Source organism: Pteronotus mesoamericanus, unplaced genomic scaffold (genome assembly GCF_021234165.1).
Source record: "Pteronotus mesoamericanus isolate MK-2021 breed Mesoamerican mustached bat unplaced genomic scaffold, CSHL_Meso_final contig_182, whole genome shotgun sequence".
Taxonomy (NCBI): domain Eukaryota; kingdom Metazoa; phylum Chordata; class Mammalia; order Chiroptera; family Mormoopidae; genus Pteronotus; species Pteronotus mesoamericanus.
The window spans coordinates 15488599-15503827 of record NW_026555078.1 but is presented as its reverse complement, the minus strand read 5'-3'; the positions used below and the strand labels follow the sequence as shown (position 1 = coordinate 15503827).

The 15229-nt window shown below is 45.6% G+C and overlaps 1 protein-coding gene across 1 annotated transcript in view; it reads left to right on the top strand.

The window, feature by feature from the left end:
• The first annotated feature begins 1778 nt into the window (after positions 1-1778).
• Positions 1779-15229, top strand: part of ADCK1 (aarF domain containing kinase 1) — a 102331-nt gene continuing 88880 nt past the window's right edge. Inside the window, exons 1-3 of the mRNA XM_054567207.1 lie at positions 1779-1895; positions 6313-6457; positions 8747-8830. Of these exons, the coding sequence (XP_054423182.1) occupies positions 6323-6457; positions 8747-8830 (219 nt within the window). The 5' untranslated portion in view covers positions 1779-1895; positions 6313-6322. The remainder of the gene's footprint in view (positions 1896-6312; positions 6458-8746; positions 8831-15229) is intronic.

Genomic DNA, 15229 nt, shown 5'->3' with positions numbered 1-15229 from the left:
ATATGACAGGCAGCTGATGGAGATTCTAACAAAGGATTTTGCAGAGTGTTTTCAACAGTAGAAGAGAAACTGGGAGAGCTGTGTGAGGTCCCAAGGTGCCTACTTTGAAGAGGACTGAGGCATGTCCTATGTACAATGTGTCTTTTATCTTCTTCAGTAAATGTCTCTATTCTTCATAGTACATGGCTGGATGGATACTTTCTGGACAGAATTTCTATACTGAGCAGCTCTCCATTGCTCCATAATGCCAGCCCTGTCAAAGCAAGATTCTAAATGTGAGTGAACCTGTTCCTGGGCTCTTTAGGCTGTTTCATCTCCCCTTTCTATCTCTATACTAATACGACATGTCTTAATTTTTATAGTTTTATAATAAATGGCTATATTTGGAAGGGCAAGTCCTTGAAACAAGAGTTACTCTTCCTCAGGGGTATTTTGGCTATGCGTTGCCCTTTGTTTTTGCACATATATTTTAGATTATCTTATGAAGGTCCAGAAAAAGTCCTGTTGGAAATTTAACTGTAATTGCATTGAATGGATAGATGAGTCCCACCCCCAATTCTGTACCTCCAGAAAGCAGCTCAAGGGATGTTTGTAGGATGAATGAACGTCTGATTAATGTCTCTAAAGTGAATCTCATGAACAAACATTCAATAGTGGTCAGTGAATGAATAAATGGGGGCCAAAGATAATTAAGATTAATCAGCACATTCTTACTATTTAGTAACTGCAAGTAAGTTGCAGATAAATTTCTTCCTCACTTCCTTTTTCTAATACCTTATTTAAAACACACAACCTATCACAGAAGATACATGAAATCTTATGTTACCCAATAAAATTACCATCTTGATTAAGCAACATATAGTGAACAATGCTTCTCCACGAATCAGAGAACAGGGCGTATGCCTTAAAACAAAGGCTGGCCTTGGCTAGGTGGTTCAGTTGGTTGGAGCATGGTCCTCTATACCAGAAGGCTGCAGGTTCTATTCCCAGTCAGGGCACCTATGTAGGTTGTGGGTTTGCTACCCAGTAAGAGTGTGTATGGGAAGCAACTGATCAATGTTTCTCTGTTACATAGATGTTTCTCTCTCTTCTCTCTCTCTCTTTCTCAAAATCAATGAAAACATATCCTTGGGTGAGGATTAAAAAAATAAAAAGGCCCGGTTTGTCATGCTTGCCATAAATGCTGACAGCCTTTTGCACATATTATAGGAACTAGCTCCTGGGAAGTAGGCTGACTCTAGCAATTGACTCCGCCAGGCTTGCTGAGTCCCAACCATAAAAACGGGGCCTCTGCTTGGTTAGTTTGTAGATAATCATTGGAATGGATTGTCTTGACTAACTCCTAGAGAACTTTCAACCCTCCCCCCGCCCCCGATCTCTTTGTTCTGCTTTCCCCCTCCCTCCTGATAAAAAACCTTGCTTGCCCCGAGATGTTAACATGGACTTGGCAGCACTTGAATAAAACGCTTCCCATCTCCCTAGCACCTGTCTCACGAGATTGGCTTTCACAGGGGCAGGCAGCTGAACCTGCATCTGGTTACGAACCCTCAACTCCATTCTCCACTAAACACTTTCCTATTTGGAAAGCCTCCTGAAAAAAAGTTTCCAGGAAGATTCCGCGTTCGCGGCCCAGGCGAAAAAGCAAGGCCATAGAATAGGTAAAGTGTCTGTGACCTGTCTGCCTCCCCAGGTTCTGCGGTTCAGTGGAACCTTGTGGTTCTTTGTCTGGCGCCCCTGAGGCTTAGGACATCAAAAGAACTACAAGTCCCAGCAGGCCGCGCGGCACTCCGGCTTAACCAAACGCAAACAGAGGGTGGAGGAGAGCGACGCTGCCTGAAAACTCCCGTTACCGGCGGCGGCGGGAGGCCCGGGGCCGAGGCTGGGTTTCCCTCAGGGTGAGTGGGGCTGCCACTTGGAGGCGGGCGCAGAGCCGGGGCCTCCAGGGTCTCACGGCCCGTGGAGCGCGGGGGAGCCAGCGTGGACGCGCCGGGCGCCTGCCCTGCTGGGGCTACTGCAGCCACCTCGGGAGCTGGGAGGAGACCCAAGCCGGTGACCTTGTCACCTGGGCTCTGGCACTAGGCTCGGGTGACTGGAAGTGCCCCGCCCCGTGTGTGGCCACTGTCCAGCCTGGCTTACCAGTGGGCTGAAGCGTGGACTGGCCGCTTCGATGGCCTAGTCTTGCAAGTAGGCAGAGCTGAGCTGGAGGAGGGCAGCAGGTGGCTCACCCAGACGTCCTCACCTCCAGGTCTGTGAGCTCCACGGCGCAGGCAGCTGGGGCAGGAGCATGGCCTGAACCAGAGCAGGGGCAACGCAGAAGCCCCGGCCCTCCAAGCTGGACGTGCGGCATATGCCGGAGCGCTCCTTATTTCCAGCACCTTACAGAGCCGTGCGCTTTCGTTTTCGGGTCACACAATGAATGAGTGCCCATGACAGACGGTGTCTGGAGAGCAGCCTATACAAGACACCTAGTACAGCTCTCTCCGTAGCTTAAGTGGCATTTACTTTGTACTGACTAGGAAGTCATCCAATTCAACGAGTATTTATTGATTACCTCCCCGATGCTTGGCACTTCGTGGGTGCTCCAGAAACATTTGCCCATTTGAAAGTGAATTAGTTTATCTGTGCCTTCACACGTTTTCTCTAAGCATTTTCTCATTGCAGTGGTTCTCAAATGGTAGCGTGCATCACACTCACCTGGAGGGCTGTTACAACACAATGCTGGACTCCATCCCCAAAGTTTCCAATTTAGTAGGTCTAAGTGGGGAGCAAGAATGTGCATCCCTTAGGAGGCAGAGATGTTGCTGGTCTGGGGACTTATTTTTGAGTGCTAGTGTTGTATAGTAAAAAAATTCTTGAACTTAAAGCTTCAATTCTTTACACCTGATTATGGGCCTTTCCGTTCTTATTTGCCGGTTTAATTTTGTAATTACAGTAAACAAATGCATGCTACTTTGCACACTTAATTCCCCCCACATTACCTTATAGGCAGATTTTCATGTAGTTTATATTTCCTGGAATACATCATATTCTACCTTATTGTGTCTATCTTGGCCATTTCTCAACAGCTCTCAGGGATGCAAGGTTTGACGTCTGCTGGGAGAGAATGCATTTCATTTCTTCCTGATATACACATTTTCTTGTCAGACAAGGGACTATAAGATAAGAACAGTGCTTGATTCCGGCATCCATTCCTTCCCTCTTCCATCCCCCTCAACTCACTGATTTACCTCCTGGGTTTGGATTTTTCATGCCAGATTTTGTCCAGTGACCCACTTCAGGGCCCCCCAAGCCACTTGCTTACCTCTACCCTGTGCCCTCTTGGTTGGGAAGACACACTTGTATTCAAGTTCAGGCTCGATCACTTACTAGCTTCCCTGTCGGGTTTCTTACCTTTTCTAAAACTCAACTTCCTTATCTGTAGAATGAGGCTCTAATAGTGTGCACCTCGGAATGTGTTGTGCAAGCTGCATGAGATGTTTAAGCACTTGACACTCTACCTTTCTTGTTGGAAGCTCACGCACTTAACCTTCTGCTGGCTCTTGGCACTTGGTTTCCCACTGTTCTCCCTGAGCCCCTCCTTCCCAGGAGAAAGGAGAATTTTTATTCCTCATTTGAGTGAGATTTATTTTCCTGTCTACTCTGGGACCTTGGCATCAGCCAGGGATTCCTTTAGTCAATATTGACTCAGCCACCTTCTGGGCATCAGAAGAGACTGGGAAGGGGAGCGTGGTTACGTTGGGACTGCATCGTTCTCTCAGGCAGGGCAGTGAGATGGTCCCTGCGCATTGACTCAGCATCTTTCCAGACTTGAGACATGATGGTACCACCCCCCTTGTTTGCTTTTTATCTACCACAGTAGCCAGGTTTCCCTGAAAGCCTGATTACTCCAGGGTATTACTGGGGCTTTTCCCGTCTTGGGAGCAGTGCTCATTTTTCTAACACTCTATCTAGGAAATGGGAGGAGGCTGCAGTCATTTTACAGGATTAAAGCAATTAGATCCCTAAGAGCCTTTCCTCTGTGGCCATTCTCACCTGTGCACCAAGCAGGACAAGGTGATTCCAGGCTTATTGTCCCGGAATGTGGCATGGGGACAGAGCTGCGAATGGATGGTAACTGAAAAGGTCTAGCCACTTACTGGCCCATGAATAAGAAGTGTTTGGTTCCCTGTTTAGTTCTGTCCAGGGAATGGATATTTTATTTGACCATCAACTTCCATTTGTAGAACTTTGCAGACTTTCCTGTTGCCTCATTTCATCACCCACTGGGGTGTTCCCCGTGGTGCAAAGAGATGGATTCCATTCTGATCATAGATTTGACACTGGCACAGCTCTCCTAAACGTTTCATGAAAAACGTTGTTTTCTAGTGAGGTGATTTGCTCTGGTGACAGGCTATTGATTTCCAGGGCTCTGAGCAGCATCTTCCACATGCTGGGCATAGTTTTGGAGCAGTAGAGGCTCAGAAATCAGTCCCTGCCTGCAGTAATTGTTGCAGTTAACCTGTGAACGGTGGTAAGAATGCTGGTGAACAGCGGTCTGTGAGTGCCTGTCAGGGAGATCACGTGCCCCAAAGAAAGCAGCCCAGGCTCTTACTCCCCATTTACTAGCCGAGTCACCTGGGGCAAGTCACACACCCTCTGTGCTCCTGGGTTTCTTCGCTTATACCTCTGGGCTGATGATAATATTTATCTCATCTCACGTGGTTGTGTGGACTATCTAATAAGATAATCAGTGCAAAGGGCTTTGGAAAGGTTAGTTACTGCTAATATTATCTAATGATTAGGTTTAGGGTCTTGGTGACATCAGAACACCCCCTTCCCTTGCCAAGTGTGTGCTAGTGTGAGATGAAACTCAGGTGAAAGTCAAAAAGGCAAGTAAACAGAAGAGGGCAGGTGATTCATTAGCAAAAGGTTTAATAATGAAAGGTGTTTTTCATGGACAGACATATTTCACGGCTGACAGGGTCTTTTAAAATACCCCGAGGGAAGCAACTCATTTGCATGTTAAAGACTCCCTGACACCTTATGGAAAACTCCAGCTCCAGTCTATTTAGACACCATTTGGCTCCTACATCATCTGTTTTATGTTTTTCAATTTCCACCTCTTTTATTACTGAGGACATTTGCATGAAAACTGGGTCCTGGGAGTTGTGTCTGCTTCCCCACCTCCCCACCCAGAGGTTGTCTCAAGGCTAGGGGTGGCCTCATTGCCTACAGGGACAAACATGGAGGATGGTGCTCTAGGAGGTGGGTTTCCTACCTGAACGACCTGAATTTTCCTGCACGTCTGTGTAAGGTTTGCACCTGCAGGTGGCTTGGCGATGCACTTCTCCTGGGTACACCCCTGCTTGGGGAGCTGCAGCTGTGGTCAAGGACATTAGTCTGATGCAGAATTCCCAGGAATTGAAGGGGAAGAAGCCCGTTGAGTGCAGCGGCCACAAAGAGCGACTGTGTAGCGATGTGGTGGACTGAGGCAGGTGGAGGTAGGCTGGGAAAAGGTATCAGGAGTCAGGAGCCCACTTGGTCCCACAGACTGTGAGTGTGGGTTTGGTTACACAGATCAAGTCAGCAGGTGGATGTTGAGGCCCTAATGGTAAAGCACCTTGCAGCACTGTGACAGTTACAGTGTTTGCACTCTAAGAGCTCACAGTCTAGACAAGGGGAAGTCAATTTTAACCAAAAATCAGCCAAACGTGGAGGTCTTACCTGGCTGCTTTTGACCAGCTGCCATTTTGGCTGTGGCCTGACCACTTCTGGCCTCATCATAGGGGGCCGATGATGCCTGTGTGCGCTTGGTGGTATAGTAAGTTACAAGTAGCGATTGTTGACCCACTCCGCTGCTTTTCCTACCTAAAACAGCCCTCCCTCCTCACGTATTCATCATCTTTCCTCTTACCCTCTTTGCTTTTCTTCTCAGCCCTTAATGCCAGTTGATACTTTAATATATTACATCTGTTGGCTTATGATCTGTCATCCCCTCTAGAGTCGAAGGGCCACGTGGGCAAGAACTTTGTCTGTTTTGTTTGCTTTGTCGCCAGTACCTAGAACAGGGCTTGGCACTGCCAAAGGAAGAATGACGTTGAAAGTTAGTTTGTGCTGGGTGCTATGCCAAGTATTTTATATACATGATCTCATTTTATCCCAATGACTTTTGAATTGGGTATGATTTCATTTTACAAATGAGGAAACAGAGGTGCAGTGAGATTAAGGAAATGACCCAAGGTCATACAATCTATTAAGTGGCAGAGCCTGGATTTGAACGCTGGTCTGCTTATGGAACTCAACTGTTCCCCTTTCTTTGCTTTCCTTCTGCAGGGCATGAGACATGGCCAGAAGGGCTCTCAAGCTCGCTTCATGGACCAGCATGGCCCTTGCTGCCTCTGGCTTCTACCTCTACAGTAACAAGTACCTGGACCCTAATGACTTTGGCGCTGTGAGGGTTGGCAGAGCAGTTGCTACGGTAGGTTTTTTTCATTTGGGCCTGGAGAGGAACTACAGTATTACATACAGGTGTTCATACATGTAGCAGATGGACATGCTGGTCACATGTATGCAGAGATAAACATGTACCCTTACATGTGCACAGCTCCTGCTACCCCGTTGCACAGGCATGACTGTATACCCTCACACACTGATTGATATTCCTGTATGCACAACCTCTGCCATCCTATAGTTAAAGAGTGGGATTGCACAGGATCTCTGCTTTATTTTTTAAAAGTAACTTATTTATTTTTAGAGAGGGGGAAGGGAAGGAGAAAGAGAGGGAGAGAAACAATGATGTGTGAGAGAAACTTCAATCTGTTCCCCTTGCATGCCCCCAGCTGGGGACCTGGCCCGCAACCCAGGCATGTGCCCTGACCAGGAATTGAACTGGCGATCTTTAGGTTTATGTTTCAACACCCAACCCGCTGAGCTACACCAGTCAGAGCTGGATCTCTGCTGTAAAGGCTTTACATTTTAAACTCCATATCTTATTTTAGTCACAGATTCAGAGGTTGGTGCTCCTCAGCAAATGCCTGGAAAGAAGGCTTTGCTATTTTGATTAAATTCTATCAGAAAAGTTGGCATCTCTCTCTCTCTCTCTCTCCCTCCCTCCCTCCTTCTCCCCCCTCTTCCTCTCTCTCGCTCTCCCCTAATCAGCTAGTGTGAATGGTTCCTGTTTTGGGGCTCATACCCTTAGCATCTAGGCCTTGGAGGACTTTGGGGATCCCTCCAATCCCCAAACTGACAGAGTATATGAGTTGACTATGTGACCATTGATGATTTTCTCCAGTGGCTCAGGCACATCATTCTGGTGTGATCATGTCCTCTGCGGAAAGCAGCTTTCCCTGATGGGCCTATCACATTGTCCCCTTTGCTTGTGGGTAGATCACTACATGCTTCATTCCTTCTTTCCTCCTCTCTGTGCTGCAAGATGAACTCATCCTTTCTTCCCCCTGGTGAAGTACATTCTGATGCACAGTCTGTCCAGGTTGTCATCCAGCCATTTCCTTACTACTTGGTGTTGTCAAGTCTTCTCCCTGGCCTGGGGGCAACTGTGGTGCCTGCCCTCTAGAGAGTGCTAAGTCAGAGAGTCAAGACAGACAGTAGATAAGCAGGCCATGGACGATGAAACGATTTCCATGTTTCCTGAGTGCCTTTTTTTTTTGGTCTAGCATCGTCTTACATGCTTTGAGGAGTAAAAACAAACTGTTCCACCTAGACAAAGCTTTGAAGGAGCTTCTGGTTGAGAAGTGCTCATGTGAATGGGCCGAAAAACAATCTAAAGCTATGTACGGGCTCGAGATGGGTGACTGAGATGACCACTATTGTGGGACCTCAGACACAGGAGTGAGCCCTTGGGCTGGGAGTCAGGATGAATGCCCAAGGGGAAGCAGGGTTTAATGGAACCTTAGGGATTTGAATAGTTGGAAAAAGGAGTCGAAGATTTTTACTAGTGCTTTATGAATTAGCCACTAAGCTGTGCATTCTTTGAAGGACAGGGTTCTGGACTTGACCATCCTCTTGCACTGCTTAGTGGCCATCTTGCTCATGGTTGGTGTTCACCAAGTACATGCCAAATGAAATAAAGCTTTTGAGGTGCAAAGGAACAAACTCCTCTCAATATCTGTTTTGTAAGACCCTTACTTTCTAGGATCCTCAGTTGTTCAGTTCCAAAAGGGAAGGTTTGGGCTAGGCAATCCCCACAGTTCCTCCATGCCTGAGATATCTAGGAGTGTGTAATCTGATTCACTAGGCGTTTTGGCCAGGGGACCAAGGATAAAAATTTGTGCTATGAGAGCAAACATAAATATAAAATGATGTTTATTTGTGATACAGAGAAGCAGGATAAGTTCATGCAAAAGCCCTCATTCAGCCCGCATTTACTGATAGGAGGATGAAGAAACAGGAAGGACAAGCACCTGTGCCTATATAGCTGAAATTCTAGCAAAGGGGAGAGAAGCCATATACAAGAAAACAAATGAGTAAGGTAATCTTTGATGGTAGTTTGTCATGATAGACAATTGAGAATTCCTGATGGGTGGGGCAACTTTAGATTGGAACTCTGCAGAAGTAGCATTTATGCAGAGCTCTGATTGACAGGAAGAAGCCAGCCAGGCTAAGAGCTGGGAGCAGAGCGTCTTAGAAGTGGGACTGTCTATTCCTCCAGGTGTGCCTACCTATGCCAGGGGCCTGCACCTTCAGTTCTTTGGCAGAGCAGTGAGACTTGATGTCTGGGCACTAAGTTTTCCCCTTCCTTGGTTCACAGACAGCTGTCATCAGTTACGACTATCTCACCTCCTTGAGGAGTGTCCCCTATGGTTCAGAGGAGTACTTACAGCTTCAGTCCGAGGTAAGAGACCCATGGGACCCATCTGAGCCAGGCCAGGACTGAGTGAGCCCTGAAGTCACTGCAAAGCCAGCACACTTCCCATGTGCAGCTGGAGGTGGGCCGGGGACAGTGTGGGGATTGAGGATGGGGGCTGGGGAGGAAGGAGGAAAGGACCACCTCGTTGGAGGAGCTTTAATGCCCGTGGGCTGCCAGGCTGACATCAAGCTGGCTCCTGTGGTACCCAGGCTGTGAACTACAAGGTGCCGACAGGGAGCCTGGTGTGTGTTTCTGGGGAGCGCCAGTTTCTGGGATGACTCAGGAGGGATGAAGGCTCTGTTCCTGAGATAACTCAGCTGGCGTCCAAACTGCTTTGTCAGGCAGAACCCAATTGGAAGAGGTTAATTGCTTTTCTGTCCCCTGAAGGCTGCACTGGGGCCTCTGGTAGGCCTCTGAGTGGAGCTGTTGACCCCACACGCTCTGTCCTCACGTAGAATAGGGGAGCTGATTTTGATGCTGTGACTAGATATCCCAGAGAGTTAGGGCATCAAGCAGGAGGGCATTTTTTGTTGATGCAAGTCAAGTTTGAGGTCAAATGTAGATACTTTTGGTTCCTCCAGAGAGAGGTTTGTGATGGATTTTTGTGTCTTTGCTCAGCCTGGAATGCCCTTTGCTCCTTAGAAAAGTCCAAGTCATCCTTCCAGACTCAGCTCAAACACCTCCCCTCTTCAATCATCTTTGGTGGATGGAATAATTAATTTTTTAAATTTTATTTAAACTTTTCATTATGGAAATTTTAGCCACCCATAGGAATAGAGAGAATAGTAGAATGAACCCCTACAGAACTGTTAGCCAGCTTCAGAAATTACCAATATTTTGCCAATCTTGTCTTATCTACTCCCCCCTTTATTTATTTATTCCTTTGTGTATTTTCATTTATTTATTATTATTTGATTAACTATTTAAAAGCAAATTTCAGGCTTTGTGTTATTTCATGTGTAAGTACCTTTGTATGTGTATCTAATAGATGAGGACCTTTAAAAAAATTAACGATAATACCAGGATCATACCTAACAAAATTAATAATAATTCCTTAGTAACTTCTAATAGTTAGTCCACATTTAAGTTTTCCTTGTTGTCCAAAAATGTATTTTATACGTTGGTTTGTTCAAATATGGATCCAAACAAGGTACATGCAGGATCTGGCAGAAGTAAGTCCTGCTTGAGTGTGGTTGGTAGGGTAATAATATGGATGTAATAATTTAGTTTTAATTTGAACATTTCACCTAAAATGTCATATGGTGTGCTTGAGTGTGATATTGTTATGTTACAGAATTACATGCTTATGATTTTATAATAAAATTTTTTATAGTAAAAAGGGGCATTATTTGTGCTGGACCCTGTATGTTGCGTTTGGTTGATGTTTCCTAGATCTTTTCCCCTCCCTCTTTTTTTTTTCTTTTTGGAGCAATTTGCTTCTTGAAGCAACCAGATCATTTATCCTATAGAATTTTCCACATTTAGGATTTGGGTGATTGCATCTTCAAAATGTCATTTAATGGGAAATGGATTTATGTGGTACACAATTCAAAATGTGTAATATTTGAACATACAAAATGATTCTCCTATTCCTGTTCCTCAGGTACCCAATTTTTCTGCCTTAGGTGGTCATTATTTCCTGTGTGTTATTTCAGAGATAGATTCCTACTTGAATTTAATCACCCTATCTTATTTATTCCTGCCACAAATGATAGTTGCTTATCTGTTTTTCTCTTTAGATTATAGATTCTGTTTGACCAGAGATTAGGTCTTTCCTTTTTATATCTTCTGCCTCTAGTGATGATGCCTAGGACTGAGATGATTTAGTGTCTGTTTCAGTGCTCTGCTAGCTCCTTGCCTTGGGTGATGCCCCAGAAAGAGAGTAAGGTTTGGAATTAATAGACCTGAGTTTGTGCCTCAGCTTTAGGGAGGTCATTTAACCTTTTGAAGCTTCCATTTTCTTTGTCTGTAGGCTATAAATGGTTATACCTCTTACTAAGGATTATTTTGTGAAATGTACATGTAAACCAAGTATCAAAAGTAAGATATCTACTAAAAGGTGTGTTCCATGAGCACAGGGAGTTGGTCAGTGTTGGGTATCTCCATGTCGGAAACACTGCCAACAGTACCCAGGTTTGTTGAATGAATGAAAGAAAGAAAGAAAGAAGAAAGAAAGAAAGGAAGAAAGAAAGAAAGAAAGAAAGAAAGAAATTTTAGTTTGTATTGGAAGATCTCAAAGTCTGTGAGATTTAATGCCTCCCTGCTTTTCTCTGCCCTCCTTTGCCCATCTAAATAGTGCTACAGGCCTTGGAACCCACCAGAGCGACATTCTGCAGAGAGGTCCAGGCCAGAGCATAGGGGCAGAGCAGGCAGAGGGACGGGTGCTTCGGAGACAGTCATGCTTTGTGCGTAAGTCATCTGAAAGGCAGTGGCACTGCAGCTCCTGGAGGAGTTGACCGCTTTGGGGGATGAGTAAGGAAAGTGCAGCCTGGCATTTGACAAGAGGGCAGCACGCGGTGGTTGGCATCAGATGACAGGCTGGTCCCGGAGCTGTGCCTTGGAAGGAGGAGCTAGCTGGCACTAAAGAGAATAAGTAAATACTGCAGGAGTGTGTTTTTCCATCGGAACGCTATCTGTTAAGATCCAGGTGATAAAGGAATGAGTGAAGGTTAAAACATAATTACCTTACCTGTCAAGCCAGTGTCCCCGGGTCCCAGAGTATGCCAGAGCCAGGAGACAAGCTTGGCAGGCAGCAACTTCGAGAAGCACAGTCAAGGTTGGATCCCAGCTGGCTTGCATCTCAGTGACTCAGCTCCACATCGGGAGGGGGTGGGAGCTGACGTGGAGGAGTGTTTTCTGGGGGTGCAGTGGCACTTTGCTGGGCAGCTGAGGGTGTGGGGCGGGGCCCAGGTGCTTTGGAGAATGAGATCCCTGATGCTCAGGGTGCTTATAAACAGACAACATGTGTGAACTGGTCTCTCCACAGGCAGAAAGAAGTCATGGCTGATGCAGACATTCATTCAGTGGGTTGGAGGATGCAGGACTGAGTTTATTCTGACCGAGGGGTTAGGGTATGGTGGACATTTGTTAATTCTACAGCTCAGGAACCATTCTTATTGGGAAGCAGCATTCAGACTTTCTTTTGGGGAACCACTCATATCTCACTCCACCCTCAGCTCCAAGGGCGGGCGTATGACTCATTTAGGCCCATTCCTCTGGCCCAAGAGATTGATTCAGGGAAGACACCTTTGCCAGGATGGTCAGTGAACACCAGCTCCAGGACTTCTGGGCGTGTCCCCTACAGGACACTGTCTTTTCTGCTGGTTTAGCTGAGGGTATAGGATGTTGGTTTAGGGCTGCTGGCAGCCATCTTGTCACCCTGAGGGGAAAGCCCATCTGTGAATGGAGCCAGTGTTGTGGAGAGATATGTCCTTTGAGTCCCTAGATCTAGCCAAGCCTGAAGCTAGACTAATACTAGACTTTTCAGTTGTATGTGTCAGGAAATTCTCTTTTTGCTTGAGATGGTTTGAGTTTAGTTTTCTATTACGTACAACCAGATGCATCCTGATCCACTGGGGGATCTTGGAGAAGCAAGCTGGGTCTTGAAGCACAATCAGGGTATTGAAAAATCACAGAAGAACTGGTAACTCAAAGGAATAAATGAAATTCAGACATTCCAAGGCCTGAACAGGGTGAGGAGAGGTATGGATGGCGCTGGGAAGAATTCGGGCCATTTTGGACCTAGATGGAATTTGAACCATTTTGGGCCTAGATACAATTGGAGCCACTTTGGACTTGAGTAGAATTTGAGCCATTTAGATGGTGCTGGGTACCAGCTGACATCAGATGACAGGCTGGTCCCGGAGCCTGGTCCACCACAAAGCACTTCTGCCTCCCTGCTATAAAGTGGTGGCAGTGGCCTTTGCCCCAGCTGAGTTTGTAAGAACAGAGATGAGAAGCTTTACTTAAGTAAACACTGTGGCTTATTTAATTCAGCCACAGAGGCAACTCAGAAGCATAGGGTTTGCCTTGTTGCCTTCTTATAATTTTAATGAAGACATTAATGATTTCTATTTTCCTTATTTCTACATTTACTAATTGGAATTCTTCTAGAAGGGAGAGGCGTCCCTTTTCCTTCAGTTCTTTATTAAGTTATTTTTACCATGATGAACTCATAGATATTTATTTTATTCTATGAGTTACAATGCAGAACTATTATTATTAATATTATTGCTCAAATTTTTCAAACTTTGGCCATTGGGAGCTCCTTCAGGTTGTTTCCTGCGTCTTTTTGATGTGCCCCATCATTTTTTGAACATTCTTAACTTCTTAGTACCACAAGATGCCCCAGGCTTTTCTTATATTTTCCTTGCCCCAGCCTTGTAATCAATCACTTCTCCTTTTATTGGAGAATGATATTTAGAAACCAAGATGTGGATCCATATTGTTTTTGGAGTATTATTGTTTCTAGGCTCTTGCAAGAGACAGAGCTGGGGGGTGGGGAATATATATATATTCATGCATACACGCATCTGTTTGTCCATCCATCCATCCACCCACCCACTTACCCATCCATCCATGCATCCCTTAAAAACCATGAGTTCATACTGATGTCTTCAATTTCAGTCTAACATCACAGAGTTCATTTAGCTCTGTCACTTTAAGAAATATGTAACTTATTTCTCTGACGGTGAGAGACCTGCGTCTTAATATCTACAATATATTAACTTATTTGTTCAACCCTTCTATATCCCAGTGTAGTTAAGACCCCCAAGGCATGCAGAGGCAGGGACAGTGGCCTAAGATGGGTGCAGTTGAATTAAGTAAGGGGTTTTTGAGCTGGGTTTGGAAAGGTGGGTATAACTGAAAGCTGCAGCACTGGGGACAAGATGATTTTGGTTGATGGGTAAAATTTTGGAGAAAGAAACAGAGATTAATTTAGTGTCTGAAGACTAGAGGAAGGGTGAGTGAAGAGACACACTGGCAAATACAATTAGAGCTAGGTCACAGAGGGACGAAATGCCAAGTTTTATACCATAAGGAACCCTGGGAAGTTCTAGAGCAAAGTTTTATTAATCTGTAAATGAATGAGAACGCTTAAAGTAATCAGTTACTGAATATTTTTTGAGTTTTTACTCTGTGAGACAATGAGTAGAAGAGTGGGCGAGAGAGAGAGAGAGAGAGAGAGAGAGAGAGACATTACATGCCCCTTTTCCTTTCATAATCAGAGTCCTAGTACAGGAAGGGACCTTGATTGCTACTTGACTGGGAAGCTTAGCAGAATTCAATTTCTTGTTACTGACTAGGTCACCGGGCTGCCGTGGTATCAGATGCTTTAGGTCAGCAGTATGTGCATGCCATATTAGTTTCTATAATACTTAATATTTGGACTTGAGAAGGTAATGATTAATGCTCTTTTCCTCCTTGCCCAAGAAGCAGAACCAAGGAGTTGCAGGACTCTGCCAGGTAGAGGTCAAACTGTCAGCCTTACTACTGATAAATGCTGGGCTGGAGCATGTGGCTTGGGTCTGTGAGCAAGTGGGTTTGTTGAACTTGACCCCTAGATTAGATAGGCATACCTACCAGGCACAGACATGGCAGGAGAAGCCTCTCAGGTAGGCCTGCCTCCTAGGTCAGGGGGGAGCTGAACACCAGTGCTCTGCAGGTATGTACTTTAGATCCTAAAAGGGGAAGAGAGAGGAAGGGAGAAGCAGCCATGTTATGTTTCTTCTCCAACTCACCAGGTGCAATTCCTCCTGCCACAGGGAGTGAGAGAGAGGGCAGGGAGTGGTCAGGAGCATTACACCTCTGTTGGGACTCCCTTGCGTGAAACTTAGGGATAGGAGGTATACACCTGCAATATTTACCCTAAGAACAGCAGATAGTTTTAAATGCGCTACAAGAACTTTCTGTGCCTACTAAATTTAGCTAACCTTTACACTTGACCTTGTTTAAGGACACAGGTTCTTTGGGCCTGAGTAGGGGATCACAATTTCAGCATTATTGAAATTTGCATTTAGAAGGAGGGCCATATGCTGTCAACCTTAAGAACCATGATATATGATAGTACAGAATTCTTTGGGAAAAGGGACTCAACTTTTGCCCAGTGGATATTGGGCAAAGGAGTACAGTAAGGGGGTAAGGGGCTAAGATGGGGTGATGACTCTACTTACGTAATAATTATTCCACTGAACTTGAGAAAGACATCTTCAGCATGTACAGATGCAGAACTGGAGGTCTAGAGGTGTGATGTGATTTTTTTAGGACCCCGCAGGTATGTGGCAGATCATAGACTTGGTTTCGGACATCCGGGTCTTGCCTAATCTCATGTTCTTTGCATTCTATGCTCAGTTGTCTCTGTTGACTCACTTCCAACCTGAAGCC